At 38.2% G+C, this 24,925-nt stretch overlaps 1 protein-coding gene across 2 annotated transcripts in view; it reads left to right on the forward strand.

Moving 5' to 3' along the window:
* The window catches only part of Acbd6 (acyl-CoA binding domain containing 6), a 149,823-nt gene extending 125,401 nt beyond the window's left edge, over positions 1 to 24,422 (forward strand). The window contains exons 8-9 of one of the 2 annotated variants that reach the window (XM_047521479.1): positions 3,357 to 3,387; positions 24,118 to 24,422. In XM_047521479.1, coding sequence (XP_047377435.1) covers positions 3,357 to 3,387; positions 24,118 to 24,272 — 186 coding nt within the window. In that variant the 3' untranslated portion in view covers positions 24,273 to 24,422. The remainder of the gene's footprint in view (positions 1 to 3,356; positions 3,388 to 24,117) is intronic. The other variant, XM_047521480.1, reaches the window with a different exon arrangement.
* Positions 24,423 to 24,925: the final 503 nt, after the last annotated feature.

The raw sequence follows: 24,925 nt of genomic DNA on the forward strand, positions 1-24,925 counted from the left end.
AATATAGTCTAAAACCAAGATAAAACTAACATGAAAATAAAACACATCTGTGCTGAAACTTACTGCAGATGTAGTGAAACCATTACCAAAGCATCACTCTAAGACTTTCCTAATTTGAAATACAACTTCAGGAACTTGCCTTTTAGATTTTCAGCCCTAAATAGACAAGAAGTAGCAAAGGTATGGGTTCCGGCACACTGACAACAATAAGGATAATCGGTAATTTCGTGGCTGAGGAAAAGCTACTTAAAGAAAAAAAGAGACTAAAATCAGACTCAACAAGAATAGCGTGGGGCCAGCCTCATATATCTTGACGCCCTGTAAAGGCATCATTTATAATACAGCATATGCAATAAATGATGTGTATGTGTATGCGGATTCCCGGACACGTGCTTGGTAGGTATTCTTAATGGGAACTGGGTCATAAGATGTGTTGTGTTCCACATTAGTCAGGACCTTTGTTCGCTGGTAAAAAGATTACATTCGCCCAGGGAGGGTTAGTTGTTACTGGCTCTCTGAACTAAAAAGGCAGGAACAGCTGGGAGGACAAGAGGCTTTCGTTCTCTACGTCTCTTGCCACCACTGTCTTTGTGAATGCTTTGTCCTCTCCTGCACCCTGGTTTTCTCCCTGAAGCGAACACTGCCACTTAGGTTCATAACCCCGACTTGTTCTTTTTTTCTAGGAGTAAGGTATACATAACAAAACTTAACATTTCAGCCATTTTTAAGTGTGTCATTCATTGGCATTAGTGTGTTCCCACTGCTTGCAGTCATCACCACCAGCTGCCTGCCGTACTTCAACACCTAGCCTGGAACTCTGTACCCATTAGATGCTAACTTCCTGTGCTCCCCACCCAACCTGCTAACTATGATTTAACTTTACCTGTGAATTCAACCACTGAAGGTACCTCATGCCAGTCAGATCATAAAATGTTTGCCTGTTTGAGTCTGACCAATTTCACTACCACCTTTAGTTTTGAGCAGAGAGGAAGGGACCTTCTCTCTGCCCATTCTTCCACCCCTAGCTCCGTTTTGAATAACCCTGAAAGAAAACTCAAATTGGCTTGAGTAGTGTGCTTGCTCTCAGACCAGGAGGAAGATGGGCGCTGTCATTCACTTGGGTCACGTGGCCACCCTAGACTCTACCCAGTTGTGTGTGTAAATGCCTTCTCATGGAGTCCTTCCCTGTCTTTTTCTAACTTAAACAGTACACACATCACTTAGTGTCTTATTCTGCTTTTTTGTCTTTTCTTTCCGAGCACACATCACTGCCTTTTACTTTAGGTTGGTTTTTTGTTTGTTTGTGAGGAGACTCACTTTTTCCCAGACTGGTCTCAAACCAGGCTCAAGTGGCCCTTCCTCAACCTCCCCAGTAACTGGGTCTACAGACAAGCCACTGATTTTCTCTTGCTCCACCATTAGACTGTAAGATTTCTATCAGCAGAGGCCTTCTGTGTCTCTTTCACTCGGTGGTCTAGAACAGTGACTGGGATATACTAGGAACTCAGCACATATTTTTAATTAATTGATTAGAAATTGGACTGAAAATACCTATTCATTATTCATTGGTAAATGTAAGTAAAAAATTATTTTTTCTTTCACCTCCCTAATGAATATAATGATCTAAAAATTGAGAGGAACTGAACTTTGACTTTATGAACATTGTAGTTAAAATTTTTGCACAAATAGCAAGAAAACTAAGTTTTTTAAAGATGAATAGTTGGGGAAAATACAACTTTGCAGAGTACTGAAATTGTAGTAAATCAAGTCCTTTCTGAAATTTCTGTCTGTTGCTGGACATTTGTACCTAAACTATAAATGTCACTGTATGAACCCATCAGGTGTGTGCACACATACAACACTTTTGTTGATTAACATTGGAAACTAGCAAAGTAGATTGGAGTCTTAGACAATAATGGCAATATTGTTCTTGGAGAATTACCCTCAGCTGTGTGCGGCCTGCACTGACATCTCTCCAATCCTATCACTGTAGACACCTCAACTCTCTTCCCCTTCTGTCCTTAATCCCAGGGGCAGGGTAAGACAAAGCAGAGCAAGAAAAGGCAGACAGAGTGACCACTTATGCTTCCTAACTTCCTGGTACTGTGTTCCATCTTTTGCCTTTACTTTCCTTAGGACCCCAAACTTACCCACTGTGGCACCTCAGCCAAGGTACTCTTTCCACCCCCTCAAAATGACTACTTTCCTATCCCCTCCTGCACCCAGGCACACCTCACCTCTAAATCCAGCTAGAATTCCATTCCCTAAGAGGAAAACAAACCACATTGCCCCAGGATTGCTCCCTGTTCCCACCGGCTGGCATCCTCGCCAAGCTTCTCTAGGAGCCCAAATACTTAGGGAAAGACTTCCTTCTTACTACTACCTGTCTTAGCTTTTTATCTTAATACCTGACTGGACCAGAAAATAAGTTCCCTGTGGCAGCTTCTCACTTTTCTTCCTGGGAGGTTAACTAGGGAAACCTTTAACCAAAAAGTTCTGAAGCCATCCCCTACCCCCACATTCAGCTCTTAGGAAGTAGGAAAGATACAGAATAATTAATAATCTGGTTTAAATCATAATATCACCCTCTCCCTTTTTGCACAATAGTTTAGCATTTATTCTTCATTAATGGTGGCCATGCATATTAGGAACTGCCTATCAAAATAATTACTAAATTCTACTTTTCATCTGTGTTTCACCTCACTACTTATTACTCACGTACTTTGATTAGCATCTCTCAATTTAAGAGGAAGCAAAAACAACTCATCTGTGCTATATGATAAATATATATCATTAGAATATCATGGTTTTAAAAGAAAAAAATTGACTGAAATGTTGGCATTTCCTAGTTATGTGTGGGAACCCTTGGCCTTCTTAACTTCTGAAACTTGGCATGCTTAGAAATCACGTCTCTTTATGCTATTTGACTTGATTAGGAAACCTAATATCACTATCCTTGAAATTGTAAGTGTTTAAAAAGGCATTTTAAAAACTACTAACTCTTACTGTAAATCAGATTCTTTAGATTTGGGAACAAGCTTGGAAATAAGCGTTGTCATTTTTCTGCCATCTTGTGGGTAGCCACGCCGCCACAGTTATGGGGCTCCCTTTGGTTTATTGCCTGCACTCAGTTCCACCTCTCCTCTGCTGAGCTGCTGCAGCGCACTGGTCGCCTGTCTCCTCTTCTCCAAGGTGGACAACCTAGCCAAAGTTAGGAGGCTCACCAAAATGGCAAATTCTTCTCCTGGGTCTGATGAACCTAGGGAACTTTGGTGTGTTAGATTTATTTTATAGTTTATATACTTTCATGCTTTTGCAATTACTTAGACTTCTAAAATGTATTATTTCTTTTCTAGGACAATGAAGGTCAAACAGCTCTGCATTATGGTAAGATAATTCAAAATTTTAAGAACCATATTTGAAAACTTCCTCTATTTGTTTATCTCAACTTTGCCCAAACTTACGTAGTGTTTACAAATGTACGGTAGCTAGCAGAGATATGACAACTTTTGGTTATTAATCTATTTGTTAAATTAATAACCTATAAAGTTGGAGATGTATTAAAATTCCTATGGACACAATGATAGTAAATTATGTTTCTATACTGTCATCAGAAATGGAAGCTACTACAACCCCCTATTGAAAATTCATTATTTCATTCCTGGTTCTGCTAGTGACAACTAAGAGGCAAATTATTGTCACTGTGGAACCTCGTTTCTGTCCTATAACAAATTCTTTCTTGATGTATAGTAGCCCCTACACCCCTGTCTGCAGTTTTGCTTTCTGCAGTTTCAGTTACCCTTGGCCAACCACAGTCTAAAAATATTTAAAGTTCTAAAAATTACAAAAATGGGTGATTAATACATTTTAAATTGCATGCTATTCTGAGTAGCATGGTGAAATCTCACTCATCCAGCTCCATCAGCCCAGAACATGAATCATCTTTTATAACCTATTCATGCTGTGCATACTGCACTACCCATGCACTAGTCACTTAGTAGATTAACTACTAACTGATTAACCTAGCTAGGTAATCTTCACTTCAGTAGTCTATAGAGTAAAAATAATACATAAGAAATAATACTAGAGGTCAGTGTGGTGGCACACACTTGTAATCCCAGTGACTAGGGAAGCAGAGACTGGAGGATCCAAGTTCAAGGCCAGTCTAGACAACTTAGACCATATCTAAATTTTAAAAAGGACTTTGAGGGGAGGAGTACTGGGGTTGTGGCTCAGTGGTAGAACCCTTGCCTAGCATGTGTGAGTCACTGGGTTCAATCCTCAGCACCATATAAAAATAAATAAATAAAATAAAAGTATGTGTCCATCTACAACTAAAAAAAAATTTCTTAAAGCAGCTGGTGAGTGTGGTTTAGCAATGGTACACTTGCCTAGCATGTGCTGGGCCCTACATTTGTTCCTCAGTACTTCAAAAGAAAGAAGGGAGAACATAAAGAAAGATGGCTCTTAGAGACTATAAATTCAGTGAAATAAAATAGATTACTTTGTAAATTATAAAGTATTAGTAAATATAACTGAAAGATTCTGTTCGGATATAAATATAGTTGGCTAAAAGACAGCCATCAATATTTAAACCAGGATATGGAGATGTAACTTAGTGGTAGAGCATTTTCCTAGCATGCATGAGGTTCTGAATTCAATCCCCAGCACTGCAAAGTAAATTAATTAAACAGATTAAGGATCAGCCACCTTCAGGTGTTTTAGGAAGGAATACTTGAGGCCACTTGGCTAATATTGGCATCCTAGATTGCCATTTAGTAACAAGTGGCTCAGATGCTCTTGGACACCTTTGTCTACTGTTTAGCAATTATTTGGATATTAGAAACCTCACTGAATTATCTAGAAGTCTAAACTATTGAACTAACTATTATGCTACCCACATAAATCACCCTGATAATGAAGATTGAAATGTCAATAAATGTCTGTCCAGACTCACAAATTGGCTAGTATAACCTGGGTACTAAAGCAGGAAAAAAGAAAATTGTGAGTCAGTCTCACTTGAACATAGATGTAAAAATCCTCAGGAAAACATTAGCAAATGAAATCCATCATTGTATTTTAAAAAGAGAGATATTATAATCAAGTTGAGTTTATCCTAGAAATTCAAGAATGGTGTAACATTTAAAACTTTATTAATGTAATTTTCCACATTTGCAAATTAGGTAAAAAAACCACATGATAGAATCAGCTGCAGAAAAAACTTTTGAGGAATTCAGCCTGCATTCTAAGAAGCAATATAGAAAAGTGGTTGAGACCTTGTGCTTTTAGCTAAATTTGGGGGCTCATATTCTGGTTCTACCACTGACTTTGACAGATTATTTAACTTGTTGTACTTCAGTTTACACATGATGAAATAGAGATAATAATCTTAGAGATTTGTTATGAGAATATCATAAACTAATCCATATAAAGTGCTTAGACAACGTCTGACCCCTGGTATGTATCGAATAAATGTTAGCTGATTCTATCTTTTATGCTAAAAGCCCTTAATAAACTACAAGTGTGTAGTGTATATACATATATGTATATATGTGTGTATATGTATATGTATATATGTATATGTATGTGTGTATGTGTATGTGTAAAAATAAATGCCACCACCAAAAAAGTTTCAGTGGAAGAGTTACATAGAAGTGTTTTTTCTATGTATCACTAGAATTAAGCTACTTTAAATCTTAAACTGATTCTGATGAGTTGAGATCAGGATGGTAAACCCTAGGGAAAGAAAAGAAAACTTTAAAAAAAAAAGCCCTGAAAGAATCATTAAGAAATTAAAATACTGCATTTACAAAGTACTACATTTATTGAACATAAAAGCAAAGTAGTAAAGGAAGACTGGAGGAACCAAAAAGACATGGTATTTGTAGAAAGCAAAACGGGAAACGGCAGATGTTAATTCAACTATAATTAATAACAATTCAGTCAAAAGGCCAAGGTTGTCATGATCCAACTTTATGTTGTCTATGGCAGACGTCCTTTAGATTCAAAGATTCAAAAGACTGAAAGTGTAGAAAAAGACATATCATGTGAACAGAAACCACAAACAAGTAAGTGGTGTGACTGGGGAGACAGAAGATGGCAGAATAGAGGAAATCTGTGTCATTGAATGGGACCAAAGCAGCAGGTATACAGCTTCTCAGGTGGGTAAAAGAGGGATTTCATTAAAATTTAATGTTGGACACTCAAAGCAGCTTAGGGACTCCAAAATCTGGGTTAGTAAACAAAGAAAACATCAGAGCCAACCCAGTGGCACCATGGGTTCCACCAGTACTAATTTACCACACGCAGGGGGAAGGGGAATCACAATCTTTTTTTTTTTTTTTTTTTTAGTAGTAGATGGACACAACACTTTTATTTTATTTACTTATTTTTATGTGGTGCTGAAGATTGAACCCAGGGCCTCGCATGTGCCAGGCAAGTGCTCTGCCACTGAGCCACAGCCCCAGCCCAGGAATCACAGTCTTGATAAGGAAAAATCTGAGATCAGAAATGCTGCTTCGTCTCAGCTGATCCAGAGGCTGCACCATGCACTGGTACTTGAAAAGCATACTCTGTATTTCAAATGGCTGTGGAGAGCAAAGGCCGGAACCATCTTGGGAGGAGCATACCACTGCAGCAACTGTGGGACCCAGGAAATCAGGAAAAAAACAAAAAAACAACACAGGCACAATATCCCAGCAAGTACCTATCAAGGGATCAAGGCTGAGCATAATGGAACATGAATGAAACAGGTGTGGAATAGTCTGTACCAAAGGGAATTTGAGTTAGAAGGTGAAGGGGAGCCCAACTTGCTTCTTTTTTGCATCTGGTGGTTCACATGGCCAGCTGAAGTGGGCCAGGAGTTTGAGCAGGCAGGGCCGAATGCACTCAAGGACTAAGCCCAGGAAGTCTGTGCTCCTGGGCGCAGTGAGTGAAGGATCAGCTCCCCCTGCCCCATGATTGGATTTCTTAGGAGGTACCTGAGAACCAGACTTATGTCAGAGATTGACTGTCACTTTGACCTACACAGCGAGGGATTCAGTGAACCTTACAGAGATGTGGGCCCTCTGGAAGTAAAAGGCTGAAAAAAATCATATTATAAAGACAAAGTACACAAGAAATATAGTTTAAGTGGGGGCTTGATGGGTGGAAAAGACCTGATGGGTCTGATCCTGAGAGAAAGTCTGCCAACCTTTATTTTATAGGTGAACACATCAAAAGAATTTATTGTTAGGAAGGGTTCTTTAAGATAAACAGGGGTAAGAGGCTGTGGGAAATTGTCCTGACTGGAATTTTAGCACTTGCGCAGTAATTCTTCCTCCAGGCAGCTGGCACCTCAAGGCTACTTGAGCACACAGGTATCTCTTTCCACCTCCAGGGAGTTGTGTTTGAACCTAGGGCTGTCTAAACCAATAAATTCTGCAGTATCATAGAATTCTTTTTGAGCAGGACGTTGCCAAGGCAATGGAGTGATCTCAGATCGGTGAGATGACACTCAGAGTTATCCAAGGGGCACACCTCCACTTAGAGATGGCTCAGACAAACCCACAGTTCATTCTGTGCTGCATGTTCATTTTATAGGTTTTAAATATCAAAGGGATTCACTGTGAAAAGCCTTCTTCAAGGTAAACAAGATGAAGTTTTTGAGCAAAACAGCTTAGTTGGAGGCTTATCAGTTTATGTCCATCTCTACTACCTCCAGGCATCTGGGATTTGAATTCAAACCGTTTGAACTAGTAAATTCTATGACAAGCTCAGAATTCTCCCTATCAACAGGAGTCATCTGCAAATGAGCATTCCCTTCAGCACTCTTGCACCAAAGGATTCCCAGGAGAGGGTTATCTAGTTAAAAGCAATGATTCATTAGCAGCACCCAATAATGGTTATTGTTTTTACTGTTGACAATTATTGACCCCACCACTCTTTATTGGTGGCAGTTAATGTTGAAGATATCATAATAGGAACAGGGTATTTACTCTAATATTGTTTATTGTTTGCAGTGGTTGTTACTGTTTTACCCCATTGTTTATTTTACCCCATTCTGTGAGGTGCTGGGAACCTACAGAAAGGGACAGTAAAAATTCTCAGGTTAGAGACTGCCACTGAATTAAACATTCCCTCACATTATTCCAACTCAAAGAACTGAGGAGACAAACACCCCAAACCAGCAAGGACCCAAGAAGCAACAATCAGAGAAGAAACTCAGGTCCCACCCCTTGGCATATACAGAGACATCAAAAACAAGAGAGAAATTCCAGAACAAATAAGATAATTACACACAAAAGGACACATGCAAACAAAGAGGTAGAGGAATTCACCACAATTGATGTTCAAGACCAAGACCGCTGAAAACATGAGAAAACAGACAAACAGATCTCCCCCTGAAGCCACAATTCCCCCCAACAAAGGATCCCACTAATAATGAGATGGATGAAAACACAGAGAAAGATTATAAAAAACTCATTATTAAAATGTTCAGTGAACTAAAAGAAGAACTAAGGAAGAAATTAAGAGAGCAGTTACAAGCTGAGCATGGTGACACATGCCTATAATGCCAGTGGCTTGTGAAGCTGAGGCAGGAGGATCATGAATTCAAAGCATCCTCAGCAACTTAGCATGACCCTAAGCAACTCAGTGAGGTTCTGTCTCTCAATAAAATATATAAAAAAATAAAAAGGCTGGGGATGTTGCTCAGTGGTTAAGTGCCCCTGGCTTCAATCCCTGGAATCAAAACAAACAAACAAACAAAAAGCAATTAATAAAGAAATAGTGAAAAGAAACCAAGCAAAATTCTTAGAAATGAAAGACACAATCAACCAAATTAAAAGCCCACTTGAAGGCATCACTAACAGATGAGATTGTATAGAAAATAGAATGTCAGCCCTTGAAGACAGAGCTTCAGGCATTGAAAAGTCCATATGATCTTGAGTACATAGAAGACAATAAAGGGAAATGACCAGAATATATAAGAACTTTGGGACAACTTTAAAAGACCAAACCTGAGGATCATTGGAATAGAAGAGGAACATGGAGATACAAACTAAAGGCATAAAGAACATTTTCAGTGAGAAAGTTACAGAAAACTTTTCCCAGATTGGAAATGAGATAGACATCACATACAGGAGACTTATAGGACCCCCAATACACTAGTCAAATAAGAAGCTTGCCAAGACATATAATAATCAAAATGCCTAACATAGAAAATACAAATAAATAATATTAAATGCTGTAAGAGAGAAATATCAGGTCACATTCAGAGGCAAACCAGTAAGGTTCACTTCTGATTTCTGAGTTCAGACCCTAAAATCAAGGAGGGAATGAAATATTCCAAGCCCTAACAGAAAACAACTGCCAGCCAAGGATACCGTACCCAGCAAAGCTCAGTTTCGAATTTGAGAGAGAAATAAAAACTTTCCACAACAAGAATAAACTAAAAGAATTCATGAACACCAAGTCTACAAAGAATACTCAAAGATAAACTGCACACAGAGGAACTAAAAAACAATTCCCAAAACTCACAAGCAGAGAACATTCAATAGAAGAATAATCCAATTAAATGAGAATCAAGACAGGATTTTTAAAAATATAGAAAAAAAATGGCAGGAAACCACAAATATATCCATACTAACGCAGAATGTTAATGGTCTCAACTCCCAATTAAAAGACACAGATTAGCAGAACGGATCAAAAAACAAGATCTGACTATATGCTTTTTACAAGACACCATCTCGTAGGCAAAGACATCCACAGGCTGAAGGGAAAAGGATGGCAAAAAATATTCTATGTTTATGGTCCAAGAAAATAAGCAGGAGTAGCTATTCTCATATCTGACAGCATATGGTCCAAGAAAACAAGCAGGAGTAGTTATTCTCATATCTAACAAAGCAAAGTTTAAGCAAAAATTAATCAGAAGAGACCAAGGAGGTCTCTACATCCTAGTAAAGGGAACAATCCAACAAGAAGATATAATAGTAATAAACATTTATGCTCCAACTGTTAACACATGCAGTTACATGAAAGAATACTCTGTGACATTAAATCCCATGTAGACTGCAACACAGTAAGACTGGGCAATTTCAATACACCCTTATTACCAACAGGTAGGTCATCAAAACATAAAATTAATAAAGATATCTCCAACTTAGACAACACTATAAATCAAATTAACCTAAAAGAATCTACAGAATATTCTACCCCAAAACAACTGAATTTACCTTTTCAGCTGCACAATGAACTTTTTTCAAAATAGATCATGTTCTAGGCCACAAAGCAAATACAAAAAAAAAAAAAAAAAGCAAATCTTAGCAAATACAAAAAAAAAAAATCAGTATAATCCAATGTATCCTATCAGATCAAAATGGAGTAAAGCTATAAATCAACATCAAGAAAAATAATAGGGGGGCTGGGGAGATAGCTCAGTCGGTAGAGTGCTTGCCTTGTAAGCACAAGGCCCTGGATTCAATCCCCAACACTGCAAAAAAAGAAAAATAATAGGAACCACTTAAGCACATGAGATTAAACAATCCTCTCTTAAATGAAGAATGGATCAACAAAGAAAAGTGAGAAAAATGGGAGTAGAAATCAAGAAATTCTTAGAAACAAATGAGAACAGAGATACAACATACCAAAATCTGTGAGACAGTATGAAAGCCGTTCTAAGAGGAAAATTTTTAGCACTGAGTGCCTACATCAGAAAATTAGATCCCAAATAAATAAGCTTATGCTCTACCTCAAGACTTTAGTAAAAGAACAAGCTAACCCCCAAACCAATAGAAGACAGGTTAATGATTAATATCAGAGCCAAAATCAATGAAATTGAGAATAAGAAAACAGTACACATACACAGGATCAGTGTAATGAAGAGTTGGTTCTTTGAAAAAGATAAATAAGATTGATAAACCCTTAGCCAAACTAACCAAAAGAAAGATTAAAAAGATGCAGATCAACAAGAACAGAGATGAAAAACGATGTATCACCCAGACCCTTCTGAAATCCAGCAGATTATTACAACCTATTTTGAAATTTTATACTCCAATAAACTGGAAAATGTGGGAGACACCAACAAATTTCTAGACACATGACCTGCCCAAATTGAATCAGGAAGATATAGAAAACGTTAACACACCTTTTTTTTTTTTTTTTTTTTTTTGTGTGTGTGTGTGTGTGTGTGTGTGTGTACAAGGAATTGAACCCAGGGGCGATTAACCACTGAGCCACATCCTCACCTTTTGTAAAATTTGAGACAGGTTCTCACTAAATTGCTGAGGCTGACTTTGAACTTGTGATCCTCCTGCCCCAGCCTCCCAAGGTGCTGGGATTACAGACTTGTGACACCACTCCTGGCTAACCACACCAACATCAGGGAATGAAACTGAAACAGCAATTAAAAGTCTTTCAAAAAGGGGCCTGATGGATTCTCAGATGAGTTCTACCAGACTTTTACAGAACTAAAACCAGTCCTTCTCAAATTATTCCATCAGAGTAGAAGAGAGGGAACATGCCCAAATACTTCTATGAAGCCAGTGTAACCCTGTTGCCAAAACCAGACAAAGACACCTCAAGGAAAGAAAACTGCAGACCCACATCCCTAATAACATAGATGCAAAAATTCTTTTTTTTTTTGGTGCTGGGGATCAAACTCAGGAACTTGTGCTTGCAATGCAAGCTCTCTACCGATTGAGCTATCTCCCCAGCCCCGCAAAAATTCTTAATAAAATATTAGCAAACCACATTCAAAAACACATCAGTAAGGAATACACCATGATCAAGTGTATTCAAGCTTGCATTCAAGGGATGCAAGGTTGGTTTAACATATGCATAGCAATAAATGTAATTCAGAAATCACAAGATCATCTCAATAGATGCAGAATGGGCTTTTGATAAAATCCAACACCATTCATGTTAAAAATGCTGGAAAAGCTAGGGATTAAAGGAACTTACCTCAACATTGTAAAGGCCAGTTATGACAAACCCAAAGCTAACATCATACTGAATGGAGAAAAACTAAAGCATTTCCTCTAAGTTCAGGTACAAGACAAGGCTGTCCACTCTCACCACTCCTATTCAGTATAACCCTCCAAACATTAGCCAGAGCAATCAGACAAGAAAAGGAAATCAAAGGGATACAAATAGAAAAAGAAGTCCAACTATCTCTAGAAGACCCAAAAAACTCCACCAGTAGACTTCTAGAGTTTATAAATCAATTTAGCAAAGTAGCAGGGTACAGGATCAACATTCATAAATCTATAGCTTTCCCATACTCCAACAGTGTGTCAGCCGAAGAAATCAGGAAAACCATTCCAGTCACAGTAAACTCCAAAAATGTTTAAATACTTGGGAATTAATCTGACCAAGGAGTCAAAAGAGCTTTTAATGAAAATTCTAGCACACTGAAGAAAGAACTTGAAGAAGACCTTAGACGATAGAAAGACATCCCGTGTTCTTGGATAGGCAGAATTAATATTGTCAAAATGACCACACTACCAAAAGCAATATACAGATTCAATGCAGTTCCCACCAAAATACCAAGGACTCTCTTCACAGAATTAAAAAAAAAAAAAAATTCTTAAATCACTTGGAAGAATAAGAGACCCAGAATAGCCAAAGCAATACTTAGTAAGAAAAGCAAAGCAGGAGACATCACAGTACCTGATCTGAAATTATTTTACAGAGCTATAGTAACTAAAACAGTATGGTATTGGCATCAAAATTATATAAAGACCAGGGGAATAGACTAGAAGACATAGATCCAAATCCACATAACTGGAGCCGTCTGATATTTGACAAAGTTACCAAAAATAGATATCTTGGAGAAAAAAACAGCCTTTTTAACAAATGGTGCTGGGAAAACCAAATAGCTACTTGAAGAATAGCTATTCACCCTACACAAAACTCAAATCAAATGGATCAAAAACTTAGGGATTAGACCAGAAACTTTACAACTGCTAGAAGAAAATATAAGATCAATACTCATCATATAAGTGCTGGCATTGGCTTCCTTAACCATACCCCCAAAGCACAAGAAATAAAGCCAAATATCAATGAGTGGGATGCCATCAAACTGAAAAACCTTCTACACAGCAGAGGAAATGACTAAGAGTATGAGGAGAGCCTAAAAAATGGGAGATCTTGGCCAGCTACTGCTCCAATAGGGGATTAATATCCAGAGTGTACACAGAACTCAAAAAAACTTGACACCAAAAAAATAAAATTAGCCCAGTCAACTGTAAAAGAACTAAACAAACTTCTCAAAGGAAGAAACAAATGGCCAACAGATATGTGAAAAAATGTTCAGTATCTCTAGCAATCAAGGAAATGCAAATCAAAACTACCCTAAGATTTCAAGAAATGGTTTCTTAATAAAATACAAAAAAGTATACCCTATAATTTAAATTATGAATCTCAACTACATTAAAATTTAAACTTCTGTAAAACCAAAGATGGGGTGGGAAAGATGGTGGAATGAGACAGACATTATTACTCTATGTACATGTATGATTGCATGAATGATGTGACTCTACATTGTATACAACCAGAGAAATGAAGAGTTGTGCTCCATTTGTGTACAGTGAGTCAAAATGCATTCTGCTGTCATGTATAACTAATCAGAGCAAATTTAAAAAAAAAACAAAGATAGTATAAGCCAAGTAAAAATAAAAGCTACAAACTGAGAGAAGATATTTTAAATGCAAATAAGCCTCACAGAATTAATACTCAGAATGAATAAAGAACATCTACCCAGTCAGTAACAAAGAAATGCAATAGAAAAATAGTTCAAAAATATGGATAGTCATTTCACAAATGAGAAGAGCTAGATAGCCCACCAATAATAAGAAAAGATAATGTCATTAATTACAGTCAAGAACTGTGAATAGTCTTAGATTGCCTGACAGTTTCATGGTTGATGGCAAAAGACACAAAATTGTTGGATCAGACACAAGAGATTTTGATCTGTAGCATGAAAGCAGCATGAACTTCATGTTTTTCTCATTTACTCTTGCCTCCAGAGTCCCACAGGAGCAGTGCAGAAAGACCCAGGTAGACTGCACACATAGTGTGTCATAACTTAGGAATCCTAATCTCAGGAATCCAGTCTTCTCTAATGAGCTTCAAGCAAATCTATCCAACTTATACCCTGAAGAATATATTTTTATTATTCCGGACAATAAACAAACCTATGCTTCACTTTAGAAGAAAACACCATCTCTGTTGTGCAAAGCTGTTCACTACATACAGATATCCTTGAAAAGCGTCTGGAATGAAAGCAGACTGTACCTCTGCCCATAAGACATGCAGAAATGTGGGAGACCCTTGGAGTATTGTTGTTTAACAATAACCCAGAAAATTTTTAGGTAAAGTTTCACACTGTATTATACAGATTACTTGGCAACATATAAACATCCACAGATTTTAGAATTGGGATATGGAGCAAAAAGAACTCTCATAGGTTGCTGACAAGAGTCTCTCTACAGCCTCTCTGAGATCACTTTAGCAAGATCTAATAAAGTTGAAGGTATATACCTTACAACCCAGCAGTTCCACTTCCAGATATATACCCTACTAAAACTCCCAAACGTGTAAATAATGAAGCATGGTTTAAAACATTTATTGCAGCATTATTTGCAATAGCTGAATTTGTTAGCCTCTGTCTTCCTCTGTATAGTGTGCTTGAAATATTTGTTAATTCAGATTACATACATACATATCGTATGTTATCAAAAACTTTTGAAATAACCATATAAAATTTGCATATACAATATAGTATAAATTAATCTGTAAACTTCTGTGAACAGCTGTCTGTAAAGTCATTATTATTTTCTCCACTTTATAAGTGACCAAAACTCAGGTTATTGAATTTGCCTAGAAGAACCAGAAATTCACCCCATATCTCTAGATGTACTAGGAAATAAGTACCTTCCACAGCATTCACATCTCATTCCTTAAATGTGTTTCTGTGGCATTTCAATCATGTGGCTTCTCCAGTACTTTTGACTGAGAAATAGGCATTTTCAGCCACCTCTACAACTGTGATGGCAATTTGAGATAATCAGGCATAGGTCCAACAGCCGCAGAGTCAGAAAAGAGAAAGGAGAAACTTTTCATAATGACTAAGAAGCCTTCAGCACAAAATTGAGGGCTACCCCTTTTTCCTGGTGCCTTGCTTCAAGAGGTCAGCTTTCTTTTGCTCCAGTATATTTGCTGTAAGTCTGGAGTTCACTGCTGTGCTTAGAAAGACTATCCCTGCCGTGGCACCCACGTGCTCTACTCAAGCAATTCTTACTTACATCCCCTCCTTCCTTCTTCCATTCGTCCGTTCGGACTTTCTTTAGTGCCTTCTTATGGCTCTGCCAGGTTTTCCCTTTATTTCTCCCTTCTAGAAATTGCAGCAATAGCTAAACCAGACTGAATGTGCCTTTGAGAATCTAGATGAGTCATTCTATCATTCCTAGTAACCATTAGGAGTAAATGCCTTTACGGATGTGAGAATATGTTCATTTAAGTTTTTTTTTAACTTTTTTAAAAATATTTTTTCAATTGTCAGTGGATGTTTATTTTATTTATGTATTTATATGTGGTACTGAGAATCAAACCCAGTGCCTCCCGCATGCTCTACCACTGAGCTACAACCCCAGCCCCTCTGTTTAAGTTTGATATTTGTAAAATGTATTTATAGATAGCAAAAGGGTAGGGATTTTTCAAACAACCTTTTGAACTGGCTTCAAAATAAATTGTATTTTCTCATGTGCTGACATGGAAAAATCTCTAAGATAATGCTATTAAGTGAAAGGATTAAGATACAGAACAGTATATATAGTATGCTACCATGAAAAAATATATATTTATATGTAATATATGTGTATGTATATTATATATATATATACATTTGCTAGTCAGTGCATAAGATAATAGATACACAAAAAGCTAATAATGTCAGTTACCTACGAGCAAGAGGAGCTGTGAAGCCAGGAGAGGTGGTCCATACCTGTAATCCCAGCAGCTTGGGTTGCTGAGGCAGGAGGAGTGAGTTCAAAGCCAGCCTCAGCAACTCAGCAAGTCCCTAAGCAACTAATGAAACCCTGTCTCTAAATAAAATACTAAAAAGGGCTGAGGATGTCTCAGTGGTTGAATATCCATGGGTTCAATCCCCAGTATCAAAAAAGGTAGGGGGCTGTGAAACTACGGCAACAGGATAAACTTTTTCCTATAAATTCTTCTAAGCTTCTGTTTTTAGAACCATAGGCATATGTTACACGTTTGAAATTTAAACTTTTTAAATATCATAGGCTCTCGCAGTAGTTACTATATTTAATCTTCTTAATTATATTTAATTCATTTAACAGATATTTATTATTGAGTTCCCATTTGCTGGGTAAAATATACCAAACATCCTTTTTAAGATAAGAAATGGTCCCAGATTTCTTCATCTCCCACCCAATAAAAAAGAATTCAGTTACCATAGTGGTAAGTGTGTGAGCTAATACTATATCTGGGAAAACTCTGGACATCAGTTTTAATGCCTGTACAGCCTGGAAATAAGCCCTCTGTAAGCGGGAGTAATGTGGATTTGGAACTGAGACCCTGCACATGAGCCAGGACCTTTAAAGGGCTACACCCTCCACTTTAAAAAAGAAAAGTAAAGAAAAGAGAAAGAAAGAAGGGAGAAGAGAGAGAGAAAAGCAGGAGGTTGGATGGGATTTAATTAGAAAATATTGGCCCACCAATACAAAGAAGGAAGACAAAAATGATTGCTTCAGACCATTGTCTGGGTGGGGGGAAAAACACCCACTTCACCCAACGTGGGATTCAACTTTATGCTCTTTGATTGTTTGAGAAATCTTTAGATTAAGAAATTAACATAGCCAAAGTGGCTTACACCTGTAATCCCAGCAAAATAGGTTGCTGAGGGAGGAGAATCACAAGTTCAAGATCAATCTGGGAAACTTAGCAAGACCCTGTCTCAAAATAAAAAGGACTGGAGAAGTAGCTACAATACAGCAATAGCAAAAGTACCCCTGGGTTCAAGCCTCCATCAAAAAAAGAAAGTGTACTGATCAGTAAGTGTACTGATTTGGTTTATTCCCACCCACTCCACCCCAGAACCTGACAGACATGTCATCAATCCAAGCAGCACAAAATTTCTACATAATGAAGGCTCGATGAGAATAAGCTCACAATCCAGAATTACAAAATACATTTGGGTGAATGTCAGCAGATATAATAAATCACAGGATTACACTTTGTGGAACTCAGTAAAATTATTGGATAGAAATTAAAAGAAGGGCTGGGGAGATAGCTCAGTTGGTAGAGTGCTCGCCTCGCAAGCACAAGGCCCTGGGTTCAATCCCCAGCACTGCAAAAAAAAGAAATTAAAAGAACAAGTCTGTAAAAAATCAGTCAATAAAAACAAGATACTTCAAAAGAGAACAGGAAGAATTGAAAGAGAACCAAACAGAACTTGAATAAATGAAAATTTTACAGTGGGTAGGTTCAAGTACTGGGCACAAGTTTAAAAAAGAAAAACTATTTCTAAAGAAATCACCAAAGTCTCTATTTAAAGAAAGATAAAGATGGAAAATATAATGGAGACATTTAGAATGGCATGAGAAAATTCAACATTTTTAATAGGCATTCCAGGAGAGATAGAAGAAAATCAATATACAAGGATATATTTACTGATAATTTCTAAAATTGATAAAACATTGGAATCTTCAGATTCAGGAATTATGAGAACTGATCACAGTAGTCTGAAGTATTCATCTAGTGGAATGCCACACAGCACTGAGAATGAACAATGACCACATGCAGCAGCTTGTAGGAATCTCACAAACTTGCTGTTGTTCTCAAGATGCTGGACACAAAAGAGCACATAGAGTATGCTTCCCATTTACACAGAAGTCAAAAAACAGGAAAAACCCATCACTAGCTTTAGTAGGCAGGATATTAATTACTTGGAAGAACTGGGTAGCACTAGAGAGAGTTATCAGGGAAAGGGTGCTTCTGAGATTTCAAAAATGATCCTATGAAATTTCATATATGTGACTTTGATACTCTTCCGTATTTTATACTCTAATAAAAGGTTTGTACAACTTTCCATCACTGAGATACAAAATACCTTAGAATAACAACCTTAAGGAGAAAAAATTTATTTTGGCTCACAGTTTCAGTGGTTTCAGTTTACAGTCATCCGACTCCATTGTTTCTATGCCTGTGGTGACACAGTACATCTTGGTGTAAGGGCATGGAAGAGCGAAGCTGCTCTCCTCATGGCAGCCAGGAAGCACTAAAAGAGAGCACGGAAGGGGCTGGGACACACCCCAGAGAATACTTCCAACTAAGCCCCACCACCTCCCAGTAATGCTGCCAAATTATAAATCCATCGATGGGTTAATCTGCTAATAAGATTAGAGCTCGATAGATCACTTTAAGAATCTCCACCACTGAACATTGCTGCATTGGGGATCACACATTCAACACATGAACCTTTGGGGGTCATTTTATACCCAGCCTATAACACGCACACAGAGTCCCAGCCGAGACAGACAGTGGAGTGGTAGTGTTGCTATTTCTAGTTTATTAATCTTTTCAACAAATGCCCAGACTTAGGTATTGCTCTCCCCACTTCCAGATGTAAAACCAAAAGCCAGAGAGGTGAGGACCTGAACAGAGTAATGCAGGTCATGGGTGCAGAGTTAAGGCGCTTGTCAGGTCTTTTGATCCCTCTTCTCTCTTCATAAGTTCATAAATAATTATAGTCATGGATTCTTTTTTAAAAGACATTATTTTATGGTAGATAATTATATAAAAATAAAGAAAAATTTCTTATCATTGGTCAGTGAGTCAAGATTTTACTTGTGAGTAAACACATGCCAATATCTCTGTCCATTTGTGGGCTTTTATTTTCTTATTTCTGTTCATTGAGAGGCTAAACATTAATAAATATTGTCCTTAATTCCAGAATCTTGCCCCAAATTGATCTGCTGAAACAAACTCTATTTTCATCTCTCAGATTATATTAATTGTGGAAAAACAAACAAACACTATATATGCTATCATCAAAAAATTAAGTCCTAAAATAATATCATTAGGGAGTTTTGACGTTATATACACTAGAATATTTTGACAACTCAGAAATATTTCATAAAAATTAATCACTTAGCGTGACTTGTGTGTGTGTGCTAGGAATTAAACCCAGGGGCACTTTACCACTGAGCTACATCTCCAGCCCCTTTTATTTTTTATTTTGAACAGGGTCTTACTGAATTGTGAGGCTATGTTGCTGAGGCTGACTTTGAACTTGCAATCTTCCTGCCTCCAGAGTTGGTAGGATTATAGACATGTGCCAAGGTACCTGGCTAGAGTGATTCCTTTTTTATTTATTTTTCTTTTTTATGTCACTAAACTTTTACCAGTTTTATACATAAAGTAATTTACCAGTAATTTATGTATAATTACATATTATTATATGTAATAATAATTACCATTTATTAAGCACCTATTATATGTCAGGGAATCTGCTGAGCATCTTGCATCCATTTAGTCACTTATTATTTAACCCTTTCTATTTAGTAGGTGCCAGTAGCTATTTGTCCATTTTATTTTATTTTAGGGACCTTAACCTACTCTTGGAACTTTCATAAAACTATAAGTATGGTTAAATTCAACGCGTGCAGACAATGTTGGGGAAGCTTTGGGGGCTTAGCTATTATTTTTTATGAATTACGGTTGAGCTTGACAGCTGTCCTTGTGTTGACAGCTCTTCTGATTATAGCAGTTGTCAAACTCCATCCTTAAGCAGGTTGTAAATCCTGGCTTCTTCCGATTAAAACTGGGTCAGAGCCAATCGCAGGTTAACTAGAAGCCGCTATTCTACTACTGTGAGTCCTTATCAGTTCTTTTTAAGTGGTCTTGGTGTAGCAGCATATTAAAACCCTTATTAACCTATATTTTACCTGAGTGTTTTGAATCTTCAGATATTGGTCCTCTTGTTATTTTGTGATTAAACATGGGCCCTCCTGAAGAGTATATTGGTGTAAGTGTGGTCTTCCTTATAAATGGCCTGTTAGCCTTCCCCTCCTCTTCCTCCACTGGGAATACTAATATCATTGCATCTGTGACTCCCAGGGGAAATCAAGGCTTTTCCTTGCATCGTGGTCATGTGATTGCAAAGTGGGCAGGCTTTGTATCCTCATGAGCCCTCGATCTTCCACGTAAAGCACCATCTGTTCTCTTCCTTCCACACTGTTACAGGGCAGTGGGAGGAGGCTTAGGAGGGAAAATAAATAAAATAAAAAAGAAAGAAATTCATCATCAAAACCCTGAGGATTAATGGAGTCAGAAGGCTCACTGCTCTGAATGAAAATTCATCTTCACCTGTGCCAGTGTCAGGGCTGCCTCTGTGGCACTTGACAAATAGAGGTTCCCAGGGTACCATAAATTCAGCAATGGTTCCAGTCCCTGTAGACTTGCTCAAGCTTTTCTGAGATGGGCTCACAACTGTTTTTGTATTTCCCAGCACATTGTGGGCACCAGTATATCCCCTCATTAATTTGGTAAAGTGTTAGCACTCTTTCCTCCTCCTCATCCTGCTCATCCTCTTTCCTTTGTTTTGAGGGGATGGGCAGCTTACACATTTCTGAAAGACGACTTTATTTTGTGACTTGTGCTCCTGTGAAGATGCCAAAGGCAGGGAATTCAATTACCTAATGAATTTTGAGTAGACTCTAAGTTCTCAGCACTGTGCTGAGTGGAGAGGAGAATACAAAAGAGCACATACTCTCATCGCCCACCACCTAATTGGGGACACACCTATAGTTTTTCAACAACTATTTGTTGGGCATCTATACGTGCCAGTCTCCCACAGGTCCTGCAGATGTCCTCCTCTTGTCATGGTAAGATTCACCTCAGTGAAGGCAGGACTCCAGTTCTTTTAAGTTAGGTCTCTTTTTATCTCTCTACTACAACTTCCTGATTGTTTATGGTCTCATGTGAGTCTATGTTTATGGTCTCATGCGAGTCTGTCTTTGCATAAATCCCAGGCACTTGTTAATAAAATTCCTTTTATATGGATATTACATCCCTTGCTCTGAAGTACTTTTTTGTGACTCTTAAATCCAAAATTTAAAACTCACTTTACAGTTAGCTAACATTTCATTCACATCTGTCAAATTAGGAATTGTTATACACCCCAGGTGGCACTTTCCTAGCTGGTTGGCTATAGTCCTCTAGATATGGAACTTAAAATTTTAAGCTTCATTTCTGGGTTGGTACCCATAGATTATACATATGTCAGTGCCACAAAGATCACTTCATTGCATATGTTAAATCAATGTCCCTTTGTCTGAGAGGTCCTTCCTTAGCGTCTTTAGTCATAGCACACATTCACTTAGCCTTATCTTCATGCTTGTGTGTGGGGTTAGATCTGAACTAAGTGTGATCTGATAGAACACATTGGTTATTATCCTAAAATACAGATACCCTAAAATACTAGGAAGTTTGAACCTTCCAATTTTTTGTGGGGGACAGGGTACTGGGGATTTAACCCAAGGGCGTTTTACCACTGAACTATCTTCCCAATCCTTTTCATTTTTTTATTTTGAGACAGTGTCTCATTAAGTTGCTGAGACTGGCCTCAAACTTCCAGTCCTCCTATCTCAGCCTCCCAAGCCACTGGGATTACAGGCGTGCAGCACTGCAATTTTAAGACTTAACCAAGTGTTCCTCTCAATAAGTTGAGACTGATAGCTGTGGTATAAAGGTTAAGTGATTATTGCTCAAAGTATAGATGTTATGTAGCTGCCTTTGTGCAGATAAATGCCTTTTTCCCACAGCTGCTTGATACCAGGCAGTGCACCTGTAACTTCCTTCTGTTTTATAAGAAACTGTCTTCTTCCATTTGAATCTAATTTGGACTTCAGACTTTACTTCTTTTTCCCTGTCTTTGCAGTGTGTGTGTCTCTGCCACAGTCCTCCTTCCTTCTTCTGTGCTAGAGTTAGCTGTCTACATATTGATCATAAGTTCTCAAGAGCAGGAATCTTACCTGTATTCTTGACAAGACTGGTCAGTACGTGCTCATTACAATGACCATAAAATCAAGCTCCATACCTCTGCTTTCTTCCCTTTTTTTTTGAACTTTTTCATTACTGTTGCTATGTGATGCATCACAGTACAAAGTGAAATATAAAATGTATGTGATTAAGATGCAGTTTTTAAAAGTGTACTCACCAACTAGCTTAAGAAATAGAATGTCACCAACAGTATCTTTAAGGATTCGTGTGCCTGTGCAGCCCCCCAGCCCTCCACAGAGATTATCACCATCTCAAATTTCTGCTAATGATTTCCTTTATCGTTTCACTGCATATTTGTAGGTCTGAGCAGTGGTGTTTAGTTTTTGTCTACATTTAAATGTTTTGTTTGCATAGAGTCATACCAATGCATTCCCCTGACTTGCTTTTTTCCCCTCAGCATTGTTATGGAGATAAGTCCAAGTTGTGTTTTCAGTGTTTCGTGCACTGTGCAAGTGCCAGCGTTTTATTTTTACGTTACTGTGAGTGAGCATGTCGATTGTTTACATCTGAGGTATGTTAGGAACAGTGCTGCTGCTGTGTCCATTCTTAGAAAGAGATCCTGGAGAACACGTGCGGCATTCCTGAAGAGCACGTAACTAGAAGTGGAATTCTGAGTTGGACTGCCCTGTCGTGCCAGATGGTGCACGTGACTACACCAGCAGATACTCTCAGACATCTAAAGGGGAGTGCCCCTGTTCTTGTGGTATTGTGAAAATTTCTGATTTTCGCGAACCTAATGGATATGAAGTGATACCTCCTGGTCTTGCTTTCCATTGCTCCAATCAGCATGCCGGTGCTCATCTTTTCAGGGTCATTGCCATGTGTTTCAGCTTATGTGAAATGCCAGGTTTTGCCTTGAGTCCAGTGGTCCCAGCCCCAGGAAATCATCAGACCTTTGTTTCCTCACTGATCTGTGATACCAGCTTGTCATAAAGCAGTTTTCCATGTACGGGCAAAGGAATAGATGGCTCTGTTCCAGCCCTTTGGTCTGTTCGTCCATCCTGCAACAAAGCCGTAATTATCTTTATAATAAGTCTTGATGTCTGTAGGCCCTTCTCCCCTTCCTGTGCCTTGGGCTTAGTGACACACGCTGGTATCGTCAGCTTTTTTTAGAGTCCATGCTTTGATCAGTTTACTTTTTCCCTGTTTGAAATGTTAAGGGACTGGGCTGTGGCCCAGTGGTGGAAGCGCTTGCCTAGCATGTGTGAGACCCTGGGTTCGATTCTCAGCACAGCATATAAATAAATAAATAAAATAAACATCAACAACTTTAAAAATTTTAATAAATAAGTAAAAAGTTAAAGCTTAGTTATGCACATAACCACCATTCAAAGACAAAACATTTTCTTTGACGCTTAATACTTTTAGCCTTCTGGTCTGCATACCTGTCATTATTCTAAATATAAATGGAAATAAAATAGATACTTAGACATTGTATGTTTTACTCTTTGCCTTCACCCATCCCTAAAGAATTGGGTGGGGCCGAGGATGAAACTCAGTGGTAGAGCGCTTGCCTAGCTTGTGAGAGGGACTGGGTTCGATTCTCAGCATCACATATAAATAAATAAATAAATGTCTATCAACAACTAAAAAAGTATATATATATATATATATATATATATATATATTTTTTTTTTTTTTTTTTTTTTTTTTTTTTTTTTTTTTTGCAGTACTGGGGATCAAACTCAGGGCCTTGTGCTTGCGAGGCACTCTACCAGCTGAGCTATCTCCCCAACCCTAAAAAAATATTTTTTAAAAGTCTTATAATTTAAAACATAATTTGTGTGTGTGTGTGTGTGTGTGTGCGCGCACACACGCGCACGTGTCTGTCTGTCTGTCTCTAGGCAACCAAAAAAGTAAATTTGATTTTCCGAAGACTTGAAAATCCAGCGTCATGCCACAGTTCTCGTCATGAGGCCTGATCGTACCCAGCCCAGGAAGGTGCTCCCTATGCCGTGTTCCTCGCTGCCCAGCACAGCACTTCCCTTTCCTGCCAGGCGGACTCGTTTGTCTCACGCTAGACTCGCTTCATGTTTGTCGTTTTCTTTTCAGCGGCTGCCTGTGAGTTTTTGGATATCGTGGAGCTGCTGCTGCAGTCCGGCGCTGACCCTACCCTCCGAGACCACGATGGCTGTCTGCCAGGAGAGGTGACAGGCTGCAAAGCAGTTTCCTTGGTGCTGCAGCGGCACATGGCTAGCAAAGCTTAGTCAGAACACCGGAAAACCACAGTCCATGGTAGGGTAGCACTTCAGGGATGGAAGTAAATGAAAAATAAGATTTCTTTGACCACTTGTCTTTGGTATGTATTGGCTAATAAAATCAGTTCTGAGGAACTGGGATTTTGAAGTCTCAGCAGTTCATTCCACATTCATACATTCTGGGAAGTCCAGTTTTGGTGATGAACATGTATACTGTGCATAATATAATCCAATTCTGCCGAACAGACCCTGAAATCTATCACTGCTCTAGAGGGTGGGGAGAGGAGGAGACAGATCATATTTCACAATGTTAAACATGGCTGCTTTAAAAAAAAACATACAGAAGCAAAATGTGCCCAATAGCACTACCCTGACAATTAGGGAAAGTTTTATGAAATCCTAATGTGGGGATCTTGTAGCCTGTTGCACAGCTGGTCTGAACAGGTAGCTGAAATGTCTATTCTCACTGCAGACAGAATTGGGAAGATGAGAAAGGAGGGTGCTGAAAAAAAAAAATAAATAAGCCAGAGAGTAGAATTTTGTCATGTAAGGGATGTCAAAGTCAGAACAAAAACTGAAGATTCTGAAAACCTCAAAATCTTGAGAATTTTAGAATAATATTTACCAACCTCACTCCAAGACTGAAACAGGTTCTGGAGAAT

The sequence above is a fragment of the Sciurus carolinensis genome, chromosome 12 (genome assembly GCF_902686445.1).
Source record: "Sciurus carolinensis chromosome 12, mSciCar1.2, whole genome shotgun sequence".
In the NCBI taxonomy this organism is placed as follows: domain Eukaryota; kingdom Metazoa; phylum Chordata; class Mammalia; order Rodentia; family Sciuridae; genus Sciurus; species Sciurus carolinensis.